The 21714-nt window shown below is 40.8% G+C and overlaps 1 protein-coding gene across 5 annotated transcripts; it reads right to left on the bottom strand.

Annotated features, from left to right (window-relative positions):
- Window positions 1-1893: 1893 nt before the first annotated feature.
- LONRF3 (LON peptidase N-terminal domain and ring finger 3) lies at window positions 1894-21041 on the bottom strand. 5 transcript variants are annotated; one of them, XR_014229407.1, is made up of 13 exons: window positions 20340-21041; window positions 19273-19391; window positions 18549-18671; window positions 16203-16358; window positions 14567-14807; window positions 13773-13863; window positions 10442-10556; window positions 9892-10013; window positions 9082-9240; window positions 7895-8057; window positions 7481-7630; window positions 5468-6739; window positions 1895-5017 (listed from the first exon to the last, which is right to left on the bottom strand). XR_014229407.1 is itself a non-coding variant. In XM_082323425.1 (13 exons), the coding sequence occupies exons 1-12, from the start codon at window positions 20968-20970 to the stop codon at window positions 6581-6583; spliced, it is 2229 nt and encodes a 742-aa protein (XP_082179551.1). In that variant the 5' UTR covers window positions 20971-21041; the 3' UTR covers window positions 1895-5614; window positions 6579-6580. The 5 variants fall into 5 exon arrangements, 4 of the variants coding, with proteins under 4 accessions (XP_082179552.1, XP_082179553.1, XP_082179551.1 ...); XM_082323425.1 differs by having other exon boundaries at window positions 1895-5614; window positions 6579-6739; XM_082323426.1 differs by having other exon boundaries at window positions 1894-6739; window positions 13773-13857.
- Window positions 21042-21714: the final 673 nt, after the last annotated feature.

The following is a 21714-nucleotide window of genomic DNA, read 5'->3' as shown; positions in this document are numbered from 1 at the left end:
TAGTCTTATATTAATTTTTGGTATCAATATACAATTTATCTGGCTAGTTAAAAATATAACATTTCTGGTAAAGAAGGCCTGATGACATTACTGTTTACTAGTAAGCATGACTTAATCTGTTCTTCTATTGTGTAGTTTTTGGAGAACTTGGCACTAGTGACTGCTGATAAAAATCTGTTTGAAAATTAGAAATACATTTAAAAAAACCCAAGCCCAGCCCTGCAATAGTTTAGTAACACAGTTTCTGTTCTTCCTTCATCTGGACATGTGGCCAAGAGGATGATAGATACCATACCTCACGTTGTTACTGTGCATAGTAATGGAGTAAAGACCAGTCAATCCATGACTGCTATAGCAGACTAAATAACTGCTAAATTAAGAAGTCAGCTACATCTTTTGAAGATAAAAATGTTGCCATACCTTTCAGACAGTCATACAGCAACCACAGCACGTTAAGAGATGTTCCAGGATTTTGTGGCATCTCATTCACAGAATAAAAAGCATATTACAGCTGAATGAGAAAATTTTCAAAGCTGTAGCAGGTAACAGCCGGGAGCTGTTGTGCAGCGTGCCCTTCCCCGCGCTCAGTACGGCACACAGTCCTGATCCAAGTACCAGCGAAGTCAGTGCAAGTTCTTGTGTCCGGGAACTACACTGGGAAGCAAAGGCTGACTGGACTAAGTAGTTTCTCTCGAACTGCTTTACATGATCGAGATCATTAGCAGTTTTGGATGATCACTTTAATATGAAGCATTATATAAGTGTAGATGACTTCAGAATATTTCAAATATCATTTGAATAAATCTGTGTAGGTACACTGTTATAAAATGAGAACATAGCGAGCAAGTAGTTGGGAAATAATTTGCTATCCTGTATTTGGTTTAAATTTTCTCTGCTTTATACTGGATCTAAACACCACTTTTTTATAACGTTCTTAAAGCTTTCAGAACTAAAATCATGACTTAAAAGGAATAGTTTAAACAAACATATTCCCAAGCAAAGCCTCAGTTTTGACTATCTACTACTTCCTGATTGATAGAAAAGCATTTCAACCAAAACACTTCCTTTACTGCGATGCAAATGTATTTTGTTATAGAAAAGAACAGTCTTGACATAATTAGTTGTTGGCTTACCATATACAGTCTTAGCCTGTGCCCTGGATTCTAAAATAAATACAGGGCCTCAACAAGCTTATATAAGAGACCAGCAAGCCAATCTCTGATACCAGAGGTGGCTGGGACTTAGGCAGCAAATCACAAGCATACCACATCTTGCCTAAATGACAAAACAAAAGGAGCAGCCTACACATATGTAACTTTTAAAAATTTTGGCACCTCTTACACATTTTTAGTAGACTAAGATATGGAGTCACTGCTCTCAGTGTTACAGTTATGAATAAAACTGCTCTCTAGCTTTTTCTATGAAGTTAAGGACTTTGAAAATCCTATGGAACTTCTTGTTAAGGGGTCTTCACTGAAAACAGTCCTTTCATTGCCTTACAGGTGCAGCTTAAATGCAGCTAGGATTCATTCTTGCCTACGACTGTAAATGAGAAGGTATCCTGGTTATGGTTTTAAATCACAGAAACCTGTAAAGCAAACAGTAATGCACGAGAGGTACCAAAGTCCTGAGAAGTGCACAATAGCGCTGTAAGCCAGGCCCTCTTCAGTTCCCGTTATTCTTACTTTACTACAGCAAAGAGGAAAAAAAAAAAAAAAAAAAGCACTTGATGTCCTTTACAAGTGATGAGGTTTGGACAACTTCATTGCTGTGGCTTGGTTCCTTCACATCAAGTGGTGTTGTGTGACTGCAGGATCTAGGATTTGTTCTTTGTTCCTTTACCTAAAACACCAGCTCACATGTAATGTCTTTTCACCTCTGTAGTTCTTTGTTATGCAAGCCAAAGAGTAAAGAACACAAAAGTTTTAATTAGCAAACAACTCTTCACGCAGACTTTGTTGGTACAACATAGTTATAAGTACATCTACAAACACATACAGGTTCTTTGGACTATGATTTTTTTTTAAAATACATCTTATATGATGATATGAACAAATCTGGAAAAAACAAATTACTTCAACCTTATGTAGAGGTAGCTGAACAGTTCTCTGTTCAGTGATATGAGAGTATAACTTAAGTTTCATTTCAAGTTCATTACAGTGCACAAAAGGATGTTTTACAAACAAATGGAATATACAAGTCCACAAAACTTTTTATTTAAAATGGCTTGATATATTTCTGGCACTCTTGTAACCACATAGCTTGATGGAATTAAATTGGACAAGTATATGGTGCCAAATTAAGACATCTTACACAGATAGTCTTTTGCTCCTCATTTTTGTACTTCTCCCGTTCCTCACCAGGGAATTACAGAAGCTATTACATTGTTTTTGCTACACTTCTGCTCTGTAAACCTTTGTTCTGCAAGTTGAATGTAAAGATTTAAAGGTGCATATGTTTATATTTATAAAATATATGGCTATGACTCTATTAAAAAGCTCAAGAATGGCAATAACAGAATACAGGCACTTCTATGTGAGGGTTACTTTAGACCTTATGAAACTCCGAGATTAGTAAGCACTTCCCATGATACCTGGATGAATAAGTCAATGTAATAGTTCAGTTTTTTTATTATCCACAATTTTAATCCTGTCTAAGCAGATTAGTTTCTTGTACCCAGACAATATTTATTTAGCAAAGTGTTTCAAAATAGTGACTTTGCTGGAACTACCATTTTTCTGTAGCTGTAAGACTTTCATTGATTTACTGGACTTTGGAATAAACCCCAGATCCTAAACTATGTGCTGCACCAGTTACAAGTTAGGTTGTGAAGCTGACATTAAATGAGAACTAAGCAGGGGTGGAGTTCATCTCATGTAGGGGAGCACTACTCTAAAAGTGCATATAATTCCAGTGGGGTTTTATACACAAAAATTCTGTAGTTAATTTACACTTTTTTAAAATAAGAGTTTGTGAACATGTTCTCCATTCCAGAACACTGCATTTACATATAACTCCTGTCTGTCATTAAACACCAGTAAAACTTCAGCACCAAGTAGAAATCCTTAGAAGACCACCTAAAACAAAACTTAATTTTATAAAGCTCTTTCTCTACAGCAGAGTGACAATGCCCAGGAGACTGGCACTTATGCAGTTAGTTTGATCTATTCTTGGTTCCCTCTCTACCCCCATTACAGCAGACTTGCTTTTTGTATCCCCCCCTGCCTTTTTTTAAAGGGGGACTGATGACATTTCTTTGGAAATAAAAAAATTTCTGTTGATGTTACTAGTCCTAACTCAGTGATCTACAGTCAATGGAAACTGACTTCTTTAAAAAAAAAAAACTAGGAAGCAGCCTATGCATTACTTATGCCCTCTCAACAAAGATTAATCAATACTTCTGGCCACACAGGAGATGCAAGTTTGAGTCATGATTTTCTTTTTTTTTTTTTTAAACAGATGAGCAAGACTGGTTATGGGACTGGATTTGTTGTCTAGAAAAGTGCAAAAAGCTTAAATAAAATACTTTGCCAATTAGTATTTTATCTGATCAATGCTGTTTCTATAATTAAAGTGAAGGTATTTTTAAATCTGTTCAGCTCTTTATTCATGCCTGTAATAAATGTTGCATTTACATCCTTGTACCAATTAATACAACTAAAAAAAAAAAATCAGCAATACTGTGGCATAACTAGAAGGTTTTTTGGTTTTTAAATCTCATTACTGAAGTTTTACCATCTCAGCTCACTGAAGGCTAAGGCTATTCCTTGTCCAGCTTTTCCTGGACAGGTTTGTGTTCTCTAGCAAACCTGTTTCTCAGTACTTTTTTTTTTTCCTCCTGATGGAATTTGCAGACTTTGTCCATTAACCTAGGATGTGTGGCCATAGAGCAGTCCCAGACAAAATGCTACTGTACATGTACAGATGAACTTTCTTGATGTGCTTAATTTGTTGTGCATATGCAGATGAACCGTATGCATTACATGCAGAAGGTCCAGTGTTTCCAGGTTGTGACAAATGCACTGGGCATTCATGATACAGGGCATGTACACGAGTTTCTGCTTAGGAAGTTCTGGCAGCTTTACTCAAGGCTAACAGAAAAGACAATATTCACTTTTAAAAATCAAGGATTCTTTCCATGCCAATTTCTAAATCAACAAAATAGGCAGAATATGAGTATGGAGAAGACGTAGCATGCAGGAAAAAAGAACAGTGACATCAGTGAGAAAACTGTTTAAAATAGATATTTAAGGTCCTTTTCTCACGGATAAGAGTAACAAAGTGACAGCTTTTTTCTATGGGAGCAATATGGGCCCCTTATGTTATGCAATAATACATAGTGGTTTAAGGACGAATTGCATTTAATGCAGCTTCACTTCCAAACAAGTAGAAATCACTTTCTTATTGACTTAAGAAGACAAATGCCATAGCAGGTGTCAGCCACCATACACTTGTTATTGTTCAGAACATCTATGTATTTCTATACATTGTTTACAGAGAAGCATGTAAAGTACCACCTATGGAAGAAGTGCAGCCATCTAGCAGTATGGAAATAAGTTGTAGCATTTCTAGAGTAGCTCAGTGCAAACACAGGATACATATTCCATTTGCATCACAAGGTTGAAACATGTTTGTCTTCCATTCCTTGCTTTGGTACCCTTATGGAAAAGTTCTATAGAATTTAACAAGGGGCGGGGGGGGAAGATAGTCTTATGGAAACTTAACAGTATAGAAATTACTTTCAACTAATAAATATTTCTGATGAGATGATGATCGTAAAAAAAACATACCAAAAATTGACATTAAATTCTACTGCACTTTTCCATAAAGGCATGGAATGGCAAAGAGTGCTATCCTGGGTAAAAATAACAAAGAAATTTGTAGCATCCCATGACATTCTCAATTCGTTTTTTGCAGGAAAACAGTAGCTTAGAATAAAAGGCCCAGTTCTGCTCACACTGAAATCAGTGAAAGTCAAAGTCAGATAGAGGCAAGACCAGTCCCAGAAAGTGGTACACTAAAAGCAATAAAAACAGCAAAATAAGTATATGAACTGTTGATTTAAAAAAAAAAATCAAACCCGAGATACTTCCTATTCTCATTTCTGCCCTATTTTTACCTGCTTTATAGCTAGAAGTCATCATGCTAAAATTCACTTGTTTTCCTTGGGAGTTAACTATTATTAGCAACGCTACCCAATCTCTTAAGAGAAACGCAATGGCTGGGTAGAGATTTGAAGCTAACAGAAACCTGAAGATTGGGGTGAAATAAATAGCATTTATTACAACATATTCCTTCTCATGTGACACAAACTGCCCTCTGAGTCCTACAGTTCAAAATAGCTCCCTCCTCCCCCCACATACACACACTCCAAAGCCAAATCCCACCAAACAATTAAAAGAAATAAAACTGATCTTAACAATTTAACAAGAGTTGATGTAAAAACCAAAAAAATGTAGTAACCTACAATGAAATGATACCAGTACTTCCAGTTTTCTTTAGGAGAAGCCACTTTTCATATATTGTGGCTCTTTCTTCGCAGTTGTTTGTAGCCATTATCCATTCTTGCAAGAAAGAGTTCAGATATAAATACAACTCCAAGTTATTCTCTGCTCTGTGAAAAATTAGGGGATAGAACCTTCTGTCACCACTATGGCCAATTCCCACCGAAATCAACTGATCAATACTTGAATTTACCCAAGCACTTAAACATCTATGCTTAAGGTTAAGCATGTGCTTGACTGTTTTGTGGTATCAGGAACCTAGTTGCAAGCATAGGATCAAGCTCCAACAACTGTGCTTGAATTATCTCGGACATAATCTGTATTATTCAGAGACTTCACGGCAGGCTGTTTCAGGGGGAAAAAAAAATATCCTTCTTAGGCTACAGTAGAACTGGGGATAAGTAAAAAAAACATTCAAAGTATTTGAACACAAATATCTGAAAAATTATCAAAGCAGTTGCTTGTGCACTGCTAGAATCATCATTTTGCCCCCAGTCGTACAGGGTAAAAACACTATAAATAAATAGAGCAGCTCACTTTCCTTTAGAGAATCAACACATAAATAATATACATTTTGAAACAAAAAAATCATAGTGCAAAAATAAATTATCAAACGGAAGTTGTGAACATTATTTTACACAATGATATATAAAACCTGAACCATTTAGAATAAAAGACTTTGCAGTTCACTGAAATAATGCATTAACATTATTATTTCTGCTTCACATTAAACTGCACAGTTTATCCTTTATCCACTAAAAAAATAAAAATAAAATAAATTAAAAAACCTCTTAAGCTTTTTAAAAGGTTTATGGCAAACAAGATCACTTTTTGTTCTATCACATTTGTTATTAATTTCGCAGTGCAGTGATTGAATAATCATCTCAGAGTTCCAAATGGAAACTATTGAAGTATCCATAAACATCCCTTGCTCTTTATAACTCATTTTCTTTGAAATTCAGGCTTGAAACATCCTGACACTCAAATTTGTAAGACATTATTGCAGTTAGATGAAGTTACAAGAGACAGTCTACAGTCAAGTACTGTGGGAGACTTCACAGCTCTCCTTCTCACCATCACCGTGATCTTGTACGAGACATGAATGTAATGACACGTCTGATGCCATTCAAGCGGTCTTTGAGGGATTTCATGGCAAGGAAAGGGAGCTGAGCTCTGTTCTCCAGTGGAAGGACAGCTAGGACCCACCAGCACCAGGCTGGCCCGTTAGGGTTAGCCTGCAGTAAGGGGAAAAAAACCAGAAGTTAGGATACATACAAATGGTAAGGTCTTGTTTTTAAAGATTTAACTTTGAAAACACAGTATTTTGATAGCAATCTAGCAAGCAGGTAATTTCATTGCCAACCTAATGGCTTGTGATTACGGGCTGGCTCGAAACAAATTACAACCAAGTTATACCTTTCCTAAAAATAGGATGTTGAAGGCAGAAGCAAGATGCATTTCTATTTCTAGCAACAGTTTATAGGTTGGGCCTTCTAGATTTTTTTTTAAATGTGTTTTGTTCCCATGTTATTATATTATCCCAAATATCCAGTTCTTTGGGATTCCTGCCTCCCTTCTTCATACTTTATGACACTACTTCATATTTAGTTTCTGTTGTTATATTCTATTATTTTAGGATCCCTACCATTTGCAGTCCTTGAACGAGAGTACCAAGTTTCCTCTTGTCTATTTTGTCTCAGTCATTTAATTGGGGGAGTAGACAAAGAGGCATTTAAGTCTCCTGGGATTAATACAGTCGGTTAAGTAGTCTCAGGAAGTTACCAACATTAAATACGAGCTTTTTGTTCACAACTGTGCTACCACTGGTGTATGGCAACATAACTTAGATACTTAGCTTATGCAGGATAAATGAAGAGTACTCATATTTTCATCTTAAAACGGAATGCCTTCCAGCTTATCGGATATCGCTGCTATTTCTGTCTCTAAAAGTTACATAAGCCACTGATTTGGGATACCTGTGGGTCAGGATCCTTAGCTGGCATCGGACCAAAATGACTGAGAATTCGGCTTTTGAGTGCTTGCTTGAGGGAGTTAAACCACATATATGCCTGATCATAGACAGAATCATGGAGAACAAGTAATGCAGCATACTCTTGTCCTTGCACCTGAAATGAGTAAAGATAGGGGGAAGGTTACTGTTCGTTCAGTCTGCATGTTGGGGAAGGCACGACGTTAATTTTTAAAATCTTCTGGGGCAGGTGGGGAAAGGGAAAGGAAAAGAAAGAAAAGCATGCCAAGAGAGTTCTGGGATAGATCTGAAAGCTAGTCTGGATACCACAGATTTGTTTTACAAGAAACTGTTCTACAAAAAAAAGAACTCACTGAATCTCACATGTAATACAGTTTAAATGAAATATTTCGAAGTTTACCTTTTGATCCTCAATGTACTCAATATCTGCTGTATTATAGCCATCACGCTGGCTGTGCTGTATCACCTTAAATCTCCTCTTGCCGATGCTGTCTACAACAGAGCGACCATCAGCAAAGAATTCAACATTTCTTATCTCCAGAATGCAGCCATAATCTGCAAACCTTTTGAAATCAGAACAAAAGCAAGTAAACAAGTCTTATTCTCTCCACCCTTAGTTCCACAGAACTGCCATACAGCCAGTCCCTACCACAAAGGTATTTACCAGTGTCAGCTCATTTCTATTGTTCATAGTACTGACCTGCTGTAGTTCATATTATTCCACAATTGTTTTCAAAACTATCAGGAAGATTCAGGCTGTCTAATCTGATTAACACTAACTGCATGTTTTGGAATACAGGGAACATCTTATGAAACGAAGTTACCCAGCTCAGAAGCACACTTTCTCCATAATCCTAACGTGTTCAGTCAAATTGTAGAGAAGAACCAGTGCAATTCAGAATATTAGAATTATGGAAGGACTATGAAATCTATAAAGCAAAAAGTTTTCCCACAATTTCAGCAGATTTTACTTTGTAGGTGTGTATTTTGTGTACATCATACTTCTTATAAAAAGTAAAAGAAGAGAGGAAAGCTAAATACAGAGACAGACATTAAGGTCAAATTACCTAAGACTGACTGTAAATGGCTCAATGTAAATGCTCAGCCAGTGCTTATGACGGTCCTGTTGTACCTCTGCAGCCTCCGCTGTACTCAGAACAGTGAGGATATAAGATGTATCCCAATAGCCTAGCTATTCTTTTCATAATTTAAAAAAACTAAACCCACCAACACACCTTATTGCCATTTCAATTTGATTTCTTGTGCAAAAGCATTCAACAGATTTCAGAACAGTAGAAAATACGCTTCCTTTTCATGCGTTACAAGAGGTCTGCGGCTCAACTTTGTGTAATACACACTAGCTATGTGTGTTGCAAGAAAAATGGGCAATCATATTAGTCAGAATCTAAGCGCTCAAGAGAGAAGCTTCAGTCTTAATGTCTTTAACTGGCATGAATAGGAAGGAACTTTCTCTACGGGAAAACTATCACAGATACTACAGCCATGGACCTTCCTGCACCTCTCCAAAGAGACTTGCTCCAGACTAAGTGGGGAGGACCACGTGGTCCGAGCATGCTGCTCACTCACCCCTTTACAGGGTCGCTGATGCACATCCCAAATTGTTTGGTGCCAGTCTCCATGCACCTTCGAATCATCAGGCGGTAACATGGCTCAAAGATGTGCAAAGGGCATGGGACTGTAGGATAAGCCATTGTGCAGACAAATATAGGAACATTCTTATTTAGGCTGTAAGAAAGAAAGGAGAAATCAGATATGACATTTTACCAAATACATTTTATGCAATAACACATTCTTTAAACCTAGGTTATCTTTAAATAAAAATGATAACATCTTTACAATAAAATTCTTAATGGAGTAAGTAAAACCTAAAATTCTTTTTCCCCTTAATTGACTAGATATTATGGAAAGTGATATACCACTTACTAGCAGAAGAATTTTTAGTTATGCTTTCTAGTTTTGCTAGTGAGAGCATTAATGCACCTCTGTTATTGCTTTTATTTACTTTGTTTTCCTTACTCCCATTTCTTCCCTACCCAGTACATTCCAACCCCCAGCCTGTGACACTATTTCCACCTACTGTCTCACTCTGTGGCTTTCACAGAGGGCCACAGAAAGCAACCACACTGCTTTATACCTTGTTTATAAAGCAACCTTCTGGATTTCTTCTACTTCTGTTTATTGTTTAGCACAGCATCCAGTTTTTATGCTAACTCAAAGCACAATTTCACCTGGACCCTGTTCTCTTTGCAATCACATGGTACCAAGAAGGAAGCTCCTCTGTCAGCATCCTAGCTCGTGTTCCACAGCAGCAGGAGCCATTCATCAGCTAACGGCAGTAGTATTAAAGATTGGATTTTACATAAATGCATCACATACTTGGAAAGCTCTGCTATTTCCTCTTCATAAATCTTTCTTCTTTCAGTGAGTTCCTCTGGAAGATATCTAGCTATTAGCTCCTCCATTAGTACCGTTTTACAGTATTTCCTCATAGCCAAGCACTACAGTAAAAACACACACAACAGTTATAGATAATGACAAGCATTTCAAAGTGTATGGTGTGCACAAGGCAGTCATCCCTTAGCTCCATTTTCCTATATCTATAGCAAAAATGATCTTTTAACCTTGCACTGCCACTGAAGAGATATTTATTGAACTATTCCCTATATTATGGGCATTATCTTCGACAAGCTGTAGGTGATTTCCCTTCCCTTCCCAGATTTTCCAAATACAGGTCTGGTCCTAAGGTTTGAACAGAGGAGACTACCCATGCTTTTAAGTCATAAGGGCATTAAAAAAAAAAATCACATTTTTCTTAAGTTATGTAATATTTCTTTTGAGTTGGGAAATATCAAAGGTTTCTGAAGGTGCTACTTCACCTTATCCTGTGCCCTTGAATTTATGCTGAGAAAAATCTAAGCATCATTACCTCCGAGAGCCCTTCCTTGCACAGGGGACATTTTGGGTTGTGATCCAGGCATCTCTCAAGACATTTGAGACAGAAGGTGTGTCCACAAGGTGTAGTGACAGGTTCATAGAAGAGCCTGGATTGGAAAAATCCAAAAACAAAGAGACAATATCGTGTACCAAAGTAAAAGAAAAAGCTATTACCAAAAAAAGCTGTATTCATTTACTAATTTAACTACTGACTACTACAGGGATAAAGTTGTTCCTTGCTTTTCATGTCTTCAACCAACTTTTGTATTTATTCAGCTTACAGACTTCCGTATTGCCACCTAATGTGAACAGCAGCCCTGATTTCAGTGAATGTGAGGGAGAATATTGTCATTGACTTCCAACAAGTCAGGATTTAATTTTCCTCTATTTGAGCAATAAACAGAAGCAGAAGTCGGACCATCTAACTTTTTCTAATGAAACTGAGCAACATTTGCACAACTATTACTGTGGAAATCATGTGATTACTTGTATGTGTAAAGCTAAGCACAAAATAGCTATTTGCAGTAATAGCCCACATAAGTGATTGCAATAAACTGTACTACTGCCAACTCTAATGTGGACTTGGAAAGCAGTTTTGTTGGAATAGGCAGTTTTTAATCTTCAAATGACTGCTTTTCAGGAAAATAAGTGACATCACATTCATGTTTCATCTAGAAAAAAAAAATATATAAGGCCAAGTCTTCAGAGTATCATGGTATCTAATCTTTACCCATTTCAAGTAACTCTGCGGCACTTGTTTTCATGCAGGGATTTTTTTATTTCATTATTATGATTATGTGATATTGCAAAGTGATGTTTCCTTGCCAATAAGTACCTTAAAGACATGTAAATAATATAGAAGGCTTTTTTAATAGAAAACATTCAAAACTAGACATTAAGTTGTTTGGCATTTTACAGCTTACTGTCTAAGCATTTTAGGGCCTCAATTATTAGTCCAATTATAATTTAAGTGAATTAATAAGTTTACTTTAAAACATTAGTTTATCAAAGCAGTACACTAAGTTCTATTATACATGCAGAAATTATAAATACGTAAACCCACATTTATTAGCATCTTGAACAAGATGAGTGTATTTAAGAACATAATTGGCTCTTAACAAGATTGCCATACCCAGTTTATTAAATGTCATTAGTTACAATAAATACTAACACTTAAGCAAGGGAACATATGAAGAAGTATCTAAAATACCACACCTATCTTATTGCAACTTCACGGTATAATTGAAAACCCTTGTTAATTGTTCAGTGAACAGAAACCTCACTGCACCAAGGCTACCTTATTGCTTTGAACTACGTAAAATACTAAATTCTACAATGTTTCAGTAAGAACTGGTTTGCATATGTAATTATTTAGTAGCAACTTACTTGAGCTGAAATGTTAGCATAAAGACAAGAAATTCCTGTTAAAATGCATGATTCTGCTCTAGCTCTCACTGAAGCCAGCAGCAGCTTTTTCCTAACAACTCTAAGGAGACCTGGACCAGCCTCATGACTTGTAGAAAGAAACCCTATACACCAACATTTCTCATGACAGCGCTGTAAGCTATTGTAACAGCGGAAACTAAATATTCACTCCTGCTGAGTAACGCTCCTTCATTTCTCACCAGTATGTTGCTTTGACTATTATTTTTTATTTTCTGCTTGCTGCTGGAGCAAATGCAGATCATTAACGTTTTGGCCACTCCATCAGACAAATAGGTTAATAACAGCTCCTGCAGTTAATTGTGAACAGGTCAGTAGGTTACTAGGTAATTAGTCCAAAGCATCTCAAGATCCAAATCCCTAAAATACTTCTGAATAACGTAGCAGGAAATAATTATCATCAATCTACATTAATAGCAAGAAAAAGATCTCATGACAGCTTCCCTTAGCACAAGCCTTCATTGTTGCAGTGATGTTACAAAGCTAACATCCTTCTAGATACAAAGCCTGTATTTGTGATTGCAATTACAAGATCAGCATCAACATCCTCTATACTGTAAGAGAACCAGCAATCCTTGAGCTAATTCCTTTACAAATGTATTGTAATCTGGCTGTTTCTTATTTAACATAGAGGATGAGGAAGTAGGGCTAACTAATTTTATTAAAAACGTCTGAAAAATGTTTTGTGGACATAATGATCAAAAACATACAGACTCATTAAAACCAGCTAAGGCCAACTGTGTGGCTTTCTGCTAGAGGTAAGTTTTGCTTTTAGCAGTATCAAGTGTTTTGACAGCTGTATAAACTTTTGGAGCACAGTTTCAGCTGTAGGCAGACAGAGGGAGAGGGGGCAGCTCTTATTTATTCCAAGCAGAAGCGAATCAAACAACACAGCAGTTGTTCCCGCAAAGGTTTCAGTTTGAAAGAAAGTGAAGGGCCCCCCCCCCCCCCCCAGTATACAAACAACAAAGCAAATCCACATTTCTCCAGGCACAGGCCTTCAGAAATAAATCCTTGAAGAGGCTATCTGCTATTTAAGAATTTAAAATATAGTGCAAGATGAACTCCAACATACATTATTGATAACTCCAAGTAATTAAGAAGACAAACCTAAGCAACACTCACTGCAGAGGTCAAGACCCCTGTGAAACAACTTCCCAATATTTCCTTCTAAAAAGTCAGTAACAAAACCCCAGATGTATGTTTGCTGAAATTAAAGTGTCTTTACAAAACAAGTAGTAAAATAGATGTAGTTGACAAGCCTTACTGTTTCTATCAAGTCATTGCTGTCCCCACGAATAACTTAACTGGAAGAAGAGATCATCAAGCAAGTGTAGTGATGGCCTTAATAACTAAGGAATATATCTCTAAAGCAACAGAGGAAAAACATGCTCGTTTGTTTGCTACATCCTCCTATTGCAATAGCAGCAACACAGTATTTTACATGCAAACTTGGAATATTGATAGGATGCGACCTCTTTAGCTATTTTGTGCTTTCTATAACATCATACACAGCTCTACAAATTCCGAAGGACAAACTGTGGTTTTGTGCACTATGTGTATCAGTGGGTGGGTGTGTGCAAGGGGCGAGAGGAAATCTTTTGGACACCTTCACTAACACGCTTAACCCTCACATGACCTTATGTGTCCCTTCCCAAACAATCACTAGCCTGGAGGCTAGGATCAAAAGGTTCCTATTCGCCAATGGTGTTCAGAACCAAAGGTCTAGAAATTCATCATTGGAGTAACAATTATAATAAAAGCTAATTTCAAGTCAGAGGGAAAAATAAGTACCAAGAAAGCTAGAAAATCTCTAGGTCATAAAAGGGAAAAATGTGTCTTAAAAAAGCTAAAGACATCCACAAGAAAACAATGGATACCTCATACACAGGGAACAGTCCAAATCTGATGGATCCACAAATTCAAATGGAATATGTTGTCCAGTACTATTTCCCTTAGTATCAACTGTATCTATCAATAAAAAAACATATTATAATGTGGTTGAACAGAACTATGTAAACACAACAGTATTTTGTGTATCTACAAGCAGCATCCAATATTTAAATGTGTATTGTATTTACTTGCAAGTTACTGAACAAATACAACTACTAAAGCCATCATTACAATAATTTCTATGCAAAGCATCAAATTCAACTGTGGCACAAATCAGCATATCTCCCCTTAATTTTGGTGACATTAGACCCACTTACAGAGGGTTGAATTTAGCCTTGCATTAACAATTAACATCAAAACATTTTTTATTAGTGTTGGAAGTCTGAAGTGGGACAAATTCTTCTGCCATACCATTGTAAATACATCCCACAGCATGAAAACAAGGCCAGATATCATGAACAAACAGAATTTGTGCTTTTAAACAAACATTATTAATTGATCCAGAAAGTGCTAAGACCATGCACGACGCTGATGTTCCTTAAGATTCAGAGCTCTGCTGATAAACAGCCTTCTTGACCCAACCTTCTTAGCCCCCTTTTTAGACTAACGTAATTATTTTTTTTCCCCACACAAGAAAGATTCCACATCATGCCCTGATTAGACTAAAGAGAAAATAAAAAAGCCAAAGTGTAATTTGGACCCTCTTCCTCTAGGTTTTATAAAAGCAAAATTGCCACTGATCGCATGCCATGGAACTTATCCTGTGCGTAATTAACCATACCTTTCTTCATCAGTTTGCAGGGTACCTCAGCATTTCGCACCTCCTCTGAGCAGCACTTCCTTTTCATGAGGCTGCACTTCTCAGCAGTGAGAAAGGCAGACTCTGGCGTGGAGGTGAGTGTGTTCTCCTCCTCTGGGCAGTCCTTTTTGCTCTCTGTAATTTGTATAGATTTCCTCAAACTACAAGTAGTTACATTTGGTTCCTCTTGAATGGGAAAACCCTTTTTCTGTTCCACATTTACCTGTGTGAAGAGAGGATTGACATTAGACCAATCTTCCAACAACTTGGTAAGGAAAAAACCCCAAACCTGTCACAAGTCTAATATTATGGATCATCAGGAAGGACTTTGTAGGTCAAGAAGCAACAGTTTGAGAATTGCTGTGTCAGGGCCTGATTTTAATGAAAAAAAAAAGTGAACTATTTCTGCCCCCCCACCCCCCCCCCAGCACTGAATATTTTCAGCCCTTATGTGTGGCTTTATAGCTTGGTCACGAAACTTGATTCAGGCAGAAATGTGGCTAGATCTCAGGTTAAATATATTGTTATCACTTAACCTATGGAAAAATGCATATTGTCTATATCATAATGATGGCATCAACCATCAAACCACCAAAACAACACAAGTTTATTTTAAGGAAGCAGTATAAACACAGAAAATTTGTAACAGAGAAAATGCACAGAGCTTCCTTCAGCCAGACAGATTTCTTTCACAAAGGATAAAATGATCATTCTTTATCCTGTTATGGCTACAGAACAACCTGCGAGCAGCCACTACACAGGACATCACCTATCGGCTTGTCACATCAACTCCCCAGATGAACCTGAAAGCAGATACTGTGGATTGTGATCAGGAGCTGTGGTGATGTGTAACATGCAGAAAGATGAGTGAACTGTCCCTCAAATGACTTCATGAAAGGGTCACACAAAAGGATTTCTTTTCAGAATATCCTAATAGCCTTTCCAGAAGGCAATGTCACTGACTGTTCTTATCAGTCTCAACAAGGCTCCTCAAAACCTACCATTTTTGTTTGTAAGGACTAGTGAAGTTTTCTCCTACATATACAGTATATGCAAAACCTATCCTCAAAGCTCAGGTTTCAGTGAAGCAAAAGCAGTCCTTACAGACCCATGAATCTAAACCTCTACAGCCATTTACAAAACTATGGCTGTGAAACCGAACTTATGGATTAGCTAATATATCTTATGTGGCTCTACAATAACCTCTAAGCAGTGTACAGAATCTGAATGCAGGATGATTTTGTCACAGACATCATTACAGTTCAAGCTGAAACCCTAGATTTTAGCATTTCTTAGCTTTTGAGGGTATCTCAATCCAATCTTCAGAGGCCCTTTCCCACTACCAACTACTTGGAAGAGCTGAAGACAGTTACAGGAATAGTACCCACTCAATTCTGGCATAAAATTTATCAGAACAACAACAGAGGACTTCTACTAAAGAAAGAAGAAGTCAGAGAGGCTTCAGTAAGTCAACATTGTTTTATATGTTCTGAAACTCAGTAAAAATCTGAAAAAATGTATCCTCCTATCTCCCAGAGGTGAAAAGGAGAGAAGGCTTCCCAATGTGAACATAAAACACACAACAAATTAAGAACCACACATCAGACTTGATCTTTACCTTGAGCAACCTTTGTAGGTTATGGCTGGTGCCTCCAGATCCCACTGAATTTAGGAGATTCCCCTTTAATCTAGAGTGATGTGACAACAGCTGCAGGATATCGGGTAAGTGTTCCTGAGCATTTCCCGGGATGAGTGAAAACAAACTAAGTAGAAGCTGTGATATAAAACAGAATACTTCACTGCTTAGTTCCTTCCTTGCAACCTCTAAATGAAAAAGCAAGTAAGGGAATAGCTGAAAGAAGCATCCTTGATTTTGTCAAAACCATTTAAAGAGCCCTTTAGACTAGGGTAAGAACAAAAAGAAGTGCAAGAGCTAATGCAATATAGGCCAAACAGACATTTTCAGAGTTAAATAAGCCCATAAAGTTATTAACCATTCTCTGTGATGTGACACACACATGCCTTTGTCCTCTTGCCCTGCAGTTCAGAGCTCACCAGAAGTTACTAACATCTTTCTTAAATATGTTTTTTGCTGCACATCAGAAGCTTTCGCTGGAGTTTACTAGTACAGAAAGCACTCATCTCACAGGCTTAATCCAAGTTCAGTTAAGTAAATGTCTCTGATATTGTAAACTTTAACTATTTTTAATTCACTTATGTGAGAATACAAAAAAATGTAGGCAGTAGAAAAATGCTATTTCTTCATTTGCTATCAGAAAATAAGTGAATCTGTATCAAGTAGCAGCTTGTAGCCACTTTTACAGCGTAGCTTATCAGATGATTATTTAAGGAAAGAAACAGCTGAATGGAAGATTCACACTTCAAAAACTAATTTCAGCATACTACTGAGGTGATCCTGCTGATGCCTGAGGAAGCCACATAACAGCTAAGATTTCTTTTTAAAGCCAAAAAGGATTCCACAGGATCACACTATGTCAAAACTAACATGGACAGACAGTTAATACAAGCAGAACATCACAGCTGCACCCAAAGAATTTGGTAAAATGTAGTATGTCATTGTTATGCAAACAGCCTTGGAAATGACCCAGTAGAATATTGCATCATGGATGAACTCTGTGTCTGATGAGTGCACGAGTAATTCTTTCAGTCATAAGAAGCCTAGTTTTTCTCAGAACCCCACTGCTCAGAAATTAGGTGTCTTGGATAAGGCTATTTGGAGTCTGAATTTAGAAATATATCTGTTTGTTCCTGCTCTTCTTGCTCTAGTGCACAGGAAGTCTCCCAGCGTGACTGTGAGAACAGATCATGGCACAATGACAGTGAAAGACTGCATGGAACCCACTGGGGGAAAAAAAAAACCCAACCAAACAAAACCTCCAAGTATCAGCGACAAAAAAACTCACAGGAGATGGAAATCTCAACCATATACAAAGTGAGATAAAAATTTGATTGCACTACAGCCATCCAGGTTATACTCTCTCAGTTACCTTCATGAACAGTGCTTTACTGTAAGAATTCTACTGTGCTTTTAGAAAGCCTTACGTATTACAGCACACTAACCCAAAAGTTCCCATCCCACCAGTGATGGGCAAAAGCGTGAATGCACTGCCACAAAAGAAAATTGAGTACAAGGAAAATAGAACTATTACAATTTTGTTACCATAAGCTATTGCTGCAACGCTGAGCCTTTTAGCTACGACAACAAAAAAAAATCATCAAATATCAAAACACCGATTCACAGGAAATCAGAGATTTGAGGGGTATGCCAAACAGCAGTCTTCACAAAAACCATTTAAGAATCCACACACCACATCGTAGGCTGCTACTGAAAAAAGCCTCACTGCAGATCCGTTTTGTTGCTTATTTAGCATTAATTATTAGCAACCTTTAAAAACTATTTTAAAACAGCTCTTCTTTTGTTGACTGCTTCCTTTCACGCCTCCTTCACACACCGATACTCAGCGCAGCACGACCGGCGGTAGGAAGAGAGCTGCTGCTCCCAAGTGGAGTTTGACGGGTGCTGCGTGTTGCGTTCGGCCAGTCAATGGCCTGATACAACATTCAACAGCAACTCCCCCTCTTCTGCACTCTGTCAGTGGCAATACATTGCCAAGTTAGGAAAGGGATTAGAAACTTGACTATCGGGAATCACAATAGTCCGTGGGTGGCAATTATTAACAATTCAGTTTTACTTCAAATTTGCTGATGGCAACACCAGGAGAAACTGTTTCCACATAGTGCCTGCTGAGTATGTTTTCTTGCTACTTCCCCATCTTCAAGTAAGCAATACACATAACTCAAGTTTGAACAACAGTCTGGATATATCTCTCCATCCAGCTCTTTGCAGTAATGAGAGAGGGGAAAGAGAAGAAAAATTCTTATCCTCCTTTATGAAAGGCCACTGAAAACAATAATGCAGTTCCAAATGATTTAGGGAACTCACCTTCTGTGCCTCAGACTTGGCTGTCTTGTTCCCAGTATCTAGAGCAAGGCAGAATAAAAACTCTCTTAAAGCTTCTTCTGTTTTCCCCAGATTAGCTAATGCTTGTCCTTTCCTTAGGTGACCCTGCAATGAAACACATCCATAGCTGCAGCTTTTGCTCTTTTGTCATGAGAATATGCAATAAAACCAAGGTGAAATTACAAAAGCTCTTTCTGGAAAAGAAAAAGTTAGGCAGGGCGAATCACTATAACTGTCTCTTACACCTAGATACCCCCAGTGTCTGTGTTTTTAACCACAATGGTCCTGAAAACTCTTACAGGCAGAACTGGGATATTCTCTAACTCGAGCAAGTATCATTCTCGCAGCACCTGAGCCCTACTGGTCCTGGAGAAATCTACTTCCCCTACATTACTCTCCTAAAATAACTATTACATCCTTACAGAATGATATAAGCACAGCATTCCATTTTTAGAGAGAGTTCCTGAACTTGAGATTCATCCAGGTCAAAGACAATCGTGTTAGCTCATCCTCCAGGATGGTCACTCTCTTCCTTCACCCCAGGAAGCTCCAGAATATCATGGTTAAATGTCTGTAAGTCACAGGAGTCCAAGAAGTTACAGGACTTAAAGCCTCCTCAGATTCAGCTGTCTGACCATCCTAATGGCTTTCTATCCAGGGCAGTAGCAAGGTTTTAAGACAAAGTACAGGTGGAGTCAGAACTTACTTTCAGCCAGTATGGCTGCAGTCTGCACGCTGTTTCTGCATCATGCAACGCATCTTCACAAGCTTTCAAAGTGGAGTTAATCTGGGACCGGTTGCTGTATAGTAAGTGGTCATTTGGAGCTGTAGGAAACAGAAAAATTGGTTGATTGAAGTACATTAAAATGAGTTACATAAGTTTTATTCCTTAATTTTTTTTTTTTTTTTTAAAAACACATGTTGGTGCTTCCAAGTTGTACAAACCCACAAAATACCCAGTTTTTAAATAACTATGTACTGAATGAAACCTGGAAACCTCTTTGGGCAACTCCAGACAGAACGTCAGCTATGCATTATGTAACTGCAGGGAACATTGCATAAATAAGTGCCAGGACGCTCACACAATAAGTTCCCAGCTCTGACCGGGGATCAGATGGTTGACAGAAACATACAGCCGGCATTTAAGGTGGCAAGAGGAACGCCGTCCTACCGTAAGGAAGAGTTTCAAAATTTTTTAGTATCAAAGTTTTTAAGTGATACATAAGGATCTTTTCGTGCCATAGCTCAACACAGGAAAGCAAGTGACAACGCCAAGAATCGGATAACGCTACAGCGGGGACCTCCTCGTTACACACGCTGCCGGCTGTAGCATCAAGACGTAAGGTGTACGGGGGCAAGGCTGCTGTTTCGTTTCAGTGGAACTCCTACCCGTAACACCTTGCCTTTCATTTCCACTTACTGCGTGCAGCTGGTTGCTTTTCCCCAAAAGAGATTAAAAGCACCGCACCACAACTTTTCCCTGCGGGCGGGGGGAGCCCGCCAGCCCCTGCCCTCGGCTGCCGAGCGGCCCCGCCGCGGGGCCGGTCCGGGCCGCCCGGGGCGAGGCGTCCCCGCTCCCCGCCGGTTACACAACGGCGCCGGCGGGGGGGAGCCGGGCCGGACCGCGGGCTCCGCCTTACGCAACCGCTGCTCTCCTGACCCAGTTTCCCCGCGGGCCCAGGAGCCCCTGCCCCCCCCGGGGCTCCCCGCCGGGCTCCCCCGGTCGCCCAGCGGCGGGGAGCGCGTCCCCCGCGGCGCTGGGGGAGCCGTTACCTAGGCTGACCGCTTCGTTGTACTTCTGCAGGGCGGCTTGTAGCTTCTTCTCCTTGTACAAGAGGTTCCCTTCGTGCCGGAGCTGCGAAGCCTTCACTTGGCAGGGGAACCACTTGGCCAGCAGGTTGCTGAGGATGACATTGACCCGCAGGAGCTGCCCGGCCGCCGCGCTGCCCTCCTCCTTGCACAGGACGCAGCGGGACTCGGCCGCCCGCTCCCTCTCCAGGCACTTTTTGCAGAACGTGTGTCCGCAAGGCAAGGAAACGGGCTCGAAGAGGAAGCCCTGGCATTTGCGGCACCTGAAGACGTCCCACTCGCGGGGCTGCGGGGGGCCGCTCCCGGCGGCGGGCAGCCCCTCTTTCACCCGGACGCTCTGCGCCAGGCACTCCACCAGCTTCCCCAGCTGCTCCGCCCGCAGCTGCTGGTGGCGGGACGCCAGCCGGTAGAGCGGCAGCGCTTCGTGCAGCCGCCCGCCGTAAGCCAGCGCGTCGGCCCGCCGGAGCAGCGCCTGCCACTCGGGCCCCAGGCCGCCGCCCGACAGCTCCAAGTTCTGCGCTTGCAGCGCTCCGGCCGCCAGCTGCAGCACCAGCTGGGGCTCGGGGCGCTGCTGCGGCGGCAGGTGGGAGCCCATGGCGGCGGGCAGCGCCTCTAGCAGGGCGGGCGCTGCGGGGCGCCGGGGCGCGGAGGGGGTGCGGGCGCGGCGCGGCCCCGCCGGCCCATGGCTGCGGCCGCCCCTGCTGCTGCTGCCGCCCCGCGCCGCCGCCGCCGCTTATATAGAGGCGGGCACGTGACGCCGGGCGGCGCCGCTCATTGGGCAGCGCCCGCAGGTTGTTACAAAACCAGGCGGTTTTGTAACGCGCCGCCAGCGGCCCCCGGCCCGCGAGGGGTCCGCGCGCCGCCCTCGCCTCAGCGCCTTCGCCTCACCGCGCCTCAGCGCGGGCGGCCGCCGCCCGGCCCCCGTCCCGTCAGGGCGGGGGGAAGCCGGCGCTGCCCCCCGTGGCGGGGCCGTCGGGGCCCGGCCCGGGCCCCGTGAGGGGTTGCCCTGTCAGCAGCGGGCAGACCGCGCCGCGCCGGTGTGAGAGCCCCGTCGGGCGCGGCAGCAGCTCCGCCTCGGCGCCGCCCGGCGCGGTCGGGCTCGGGCACAACCGAAATGGAGCGGCGCTCGCCGCCCTCTTCCCTGACGGCCCGGCCCTGGCGCCGCTGGGTTTGGCAGAGCCGGGCTCCGACCCAAGGCGCCCAAGCGGGAGCCGTTTCGCAGCTGGCGGCCCGGTTGCACCGCGCGTAAAGTTACGTTGGACCCGCCGGTCCGCAGCGGCCCCGCGGCGAGAAACCGAGCGGGTCCCTGGTGTGGTGCTTTGGTACCTAAGGCGATAGA

The sequence above is a fragment of the Platalea leucorodia genome (assembly GCF_965183815.1).
Source record: "Platalea leucorodia genome assembly, chromosome: 10".
Taxonomy (NCBI): domain Eukaryota; kingdom Metazoa; phylum Chordata; class Aves; order Pelecaniformes; family Threskiornithidae; genus Platalea; species Platalea leucorodia.
Note: the sequence above shows the minus strand (reverse complement) of the source record. Positions and strands in the feature narration are given on the sequence as shown.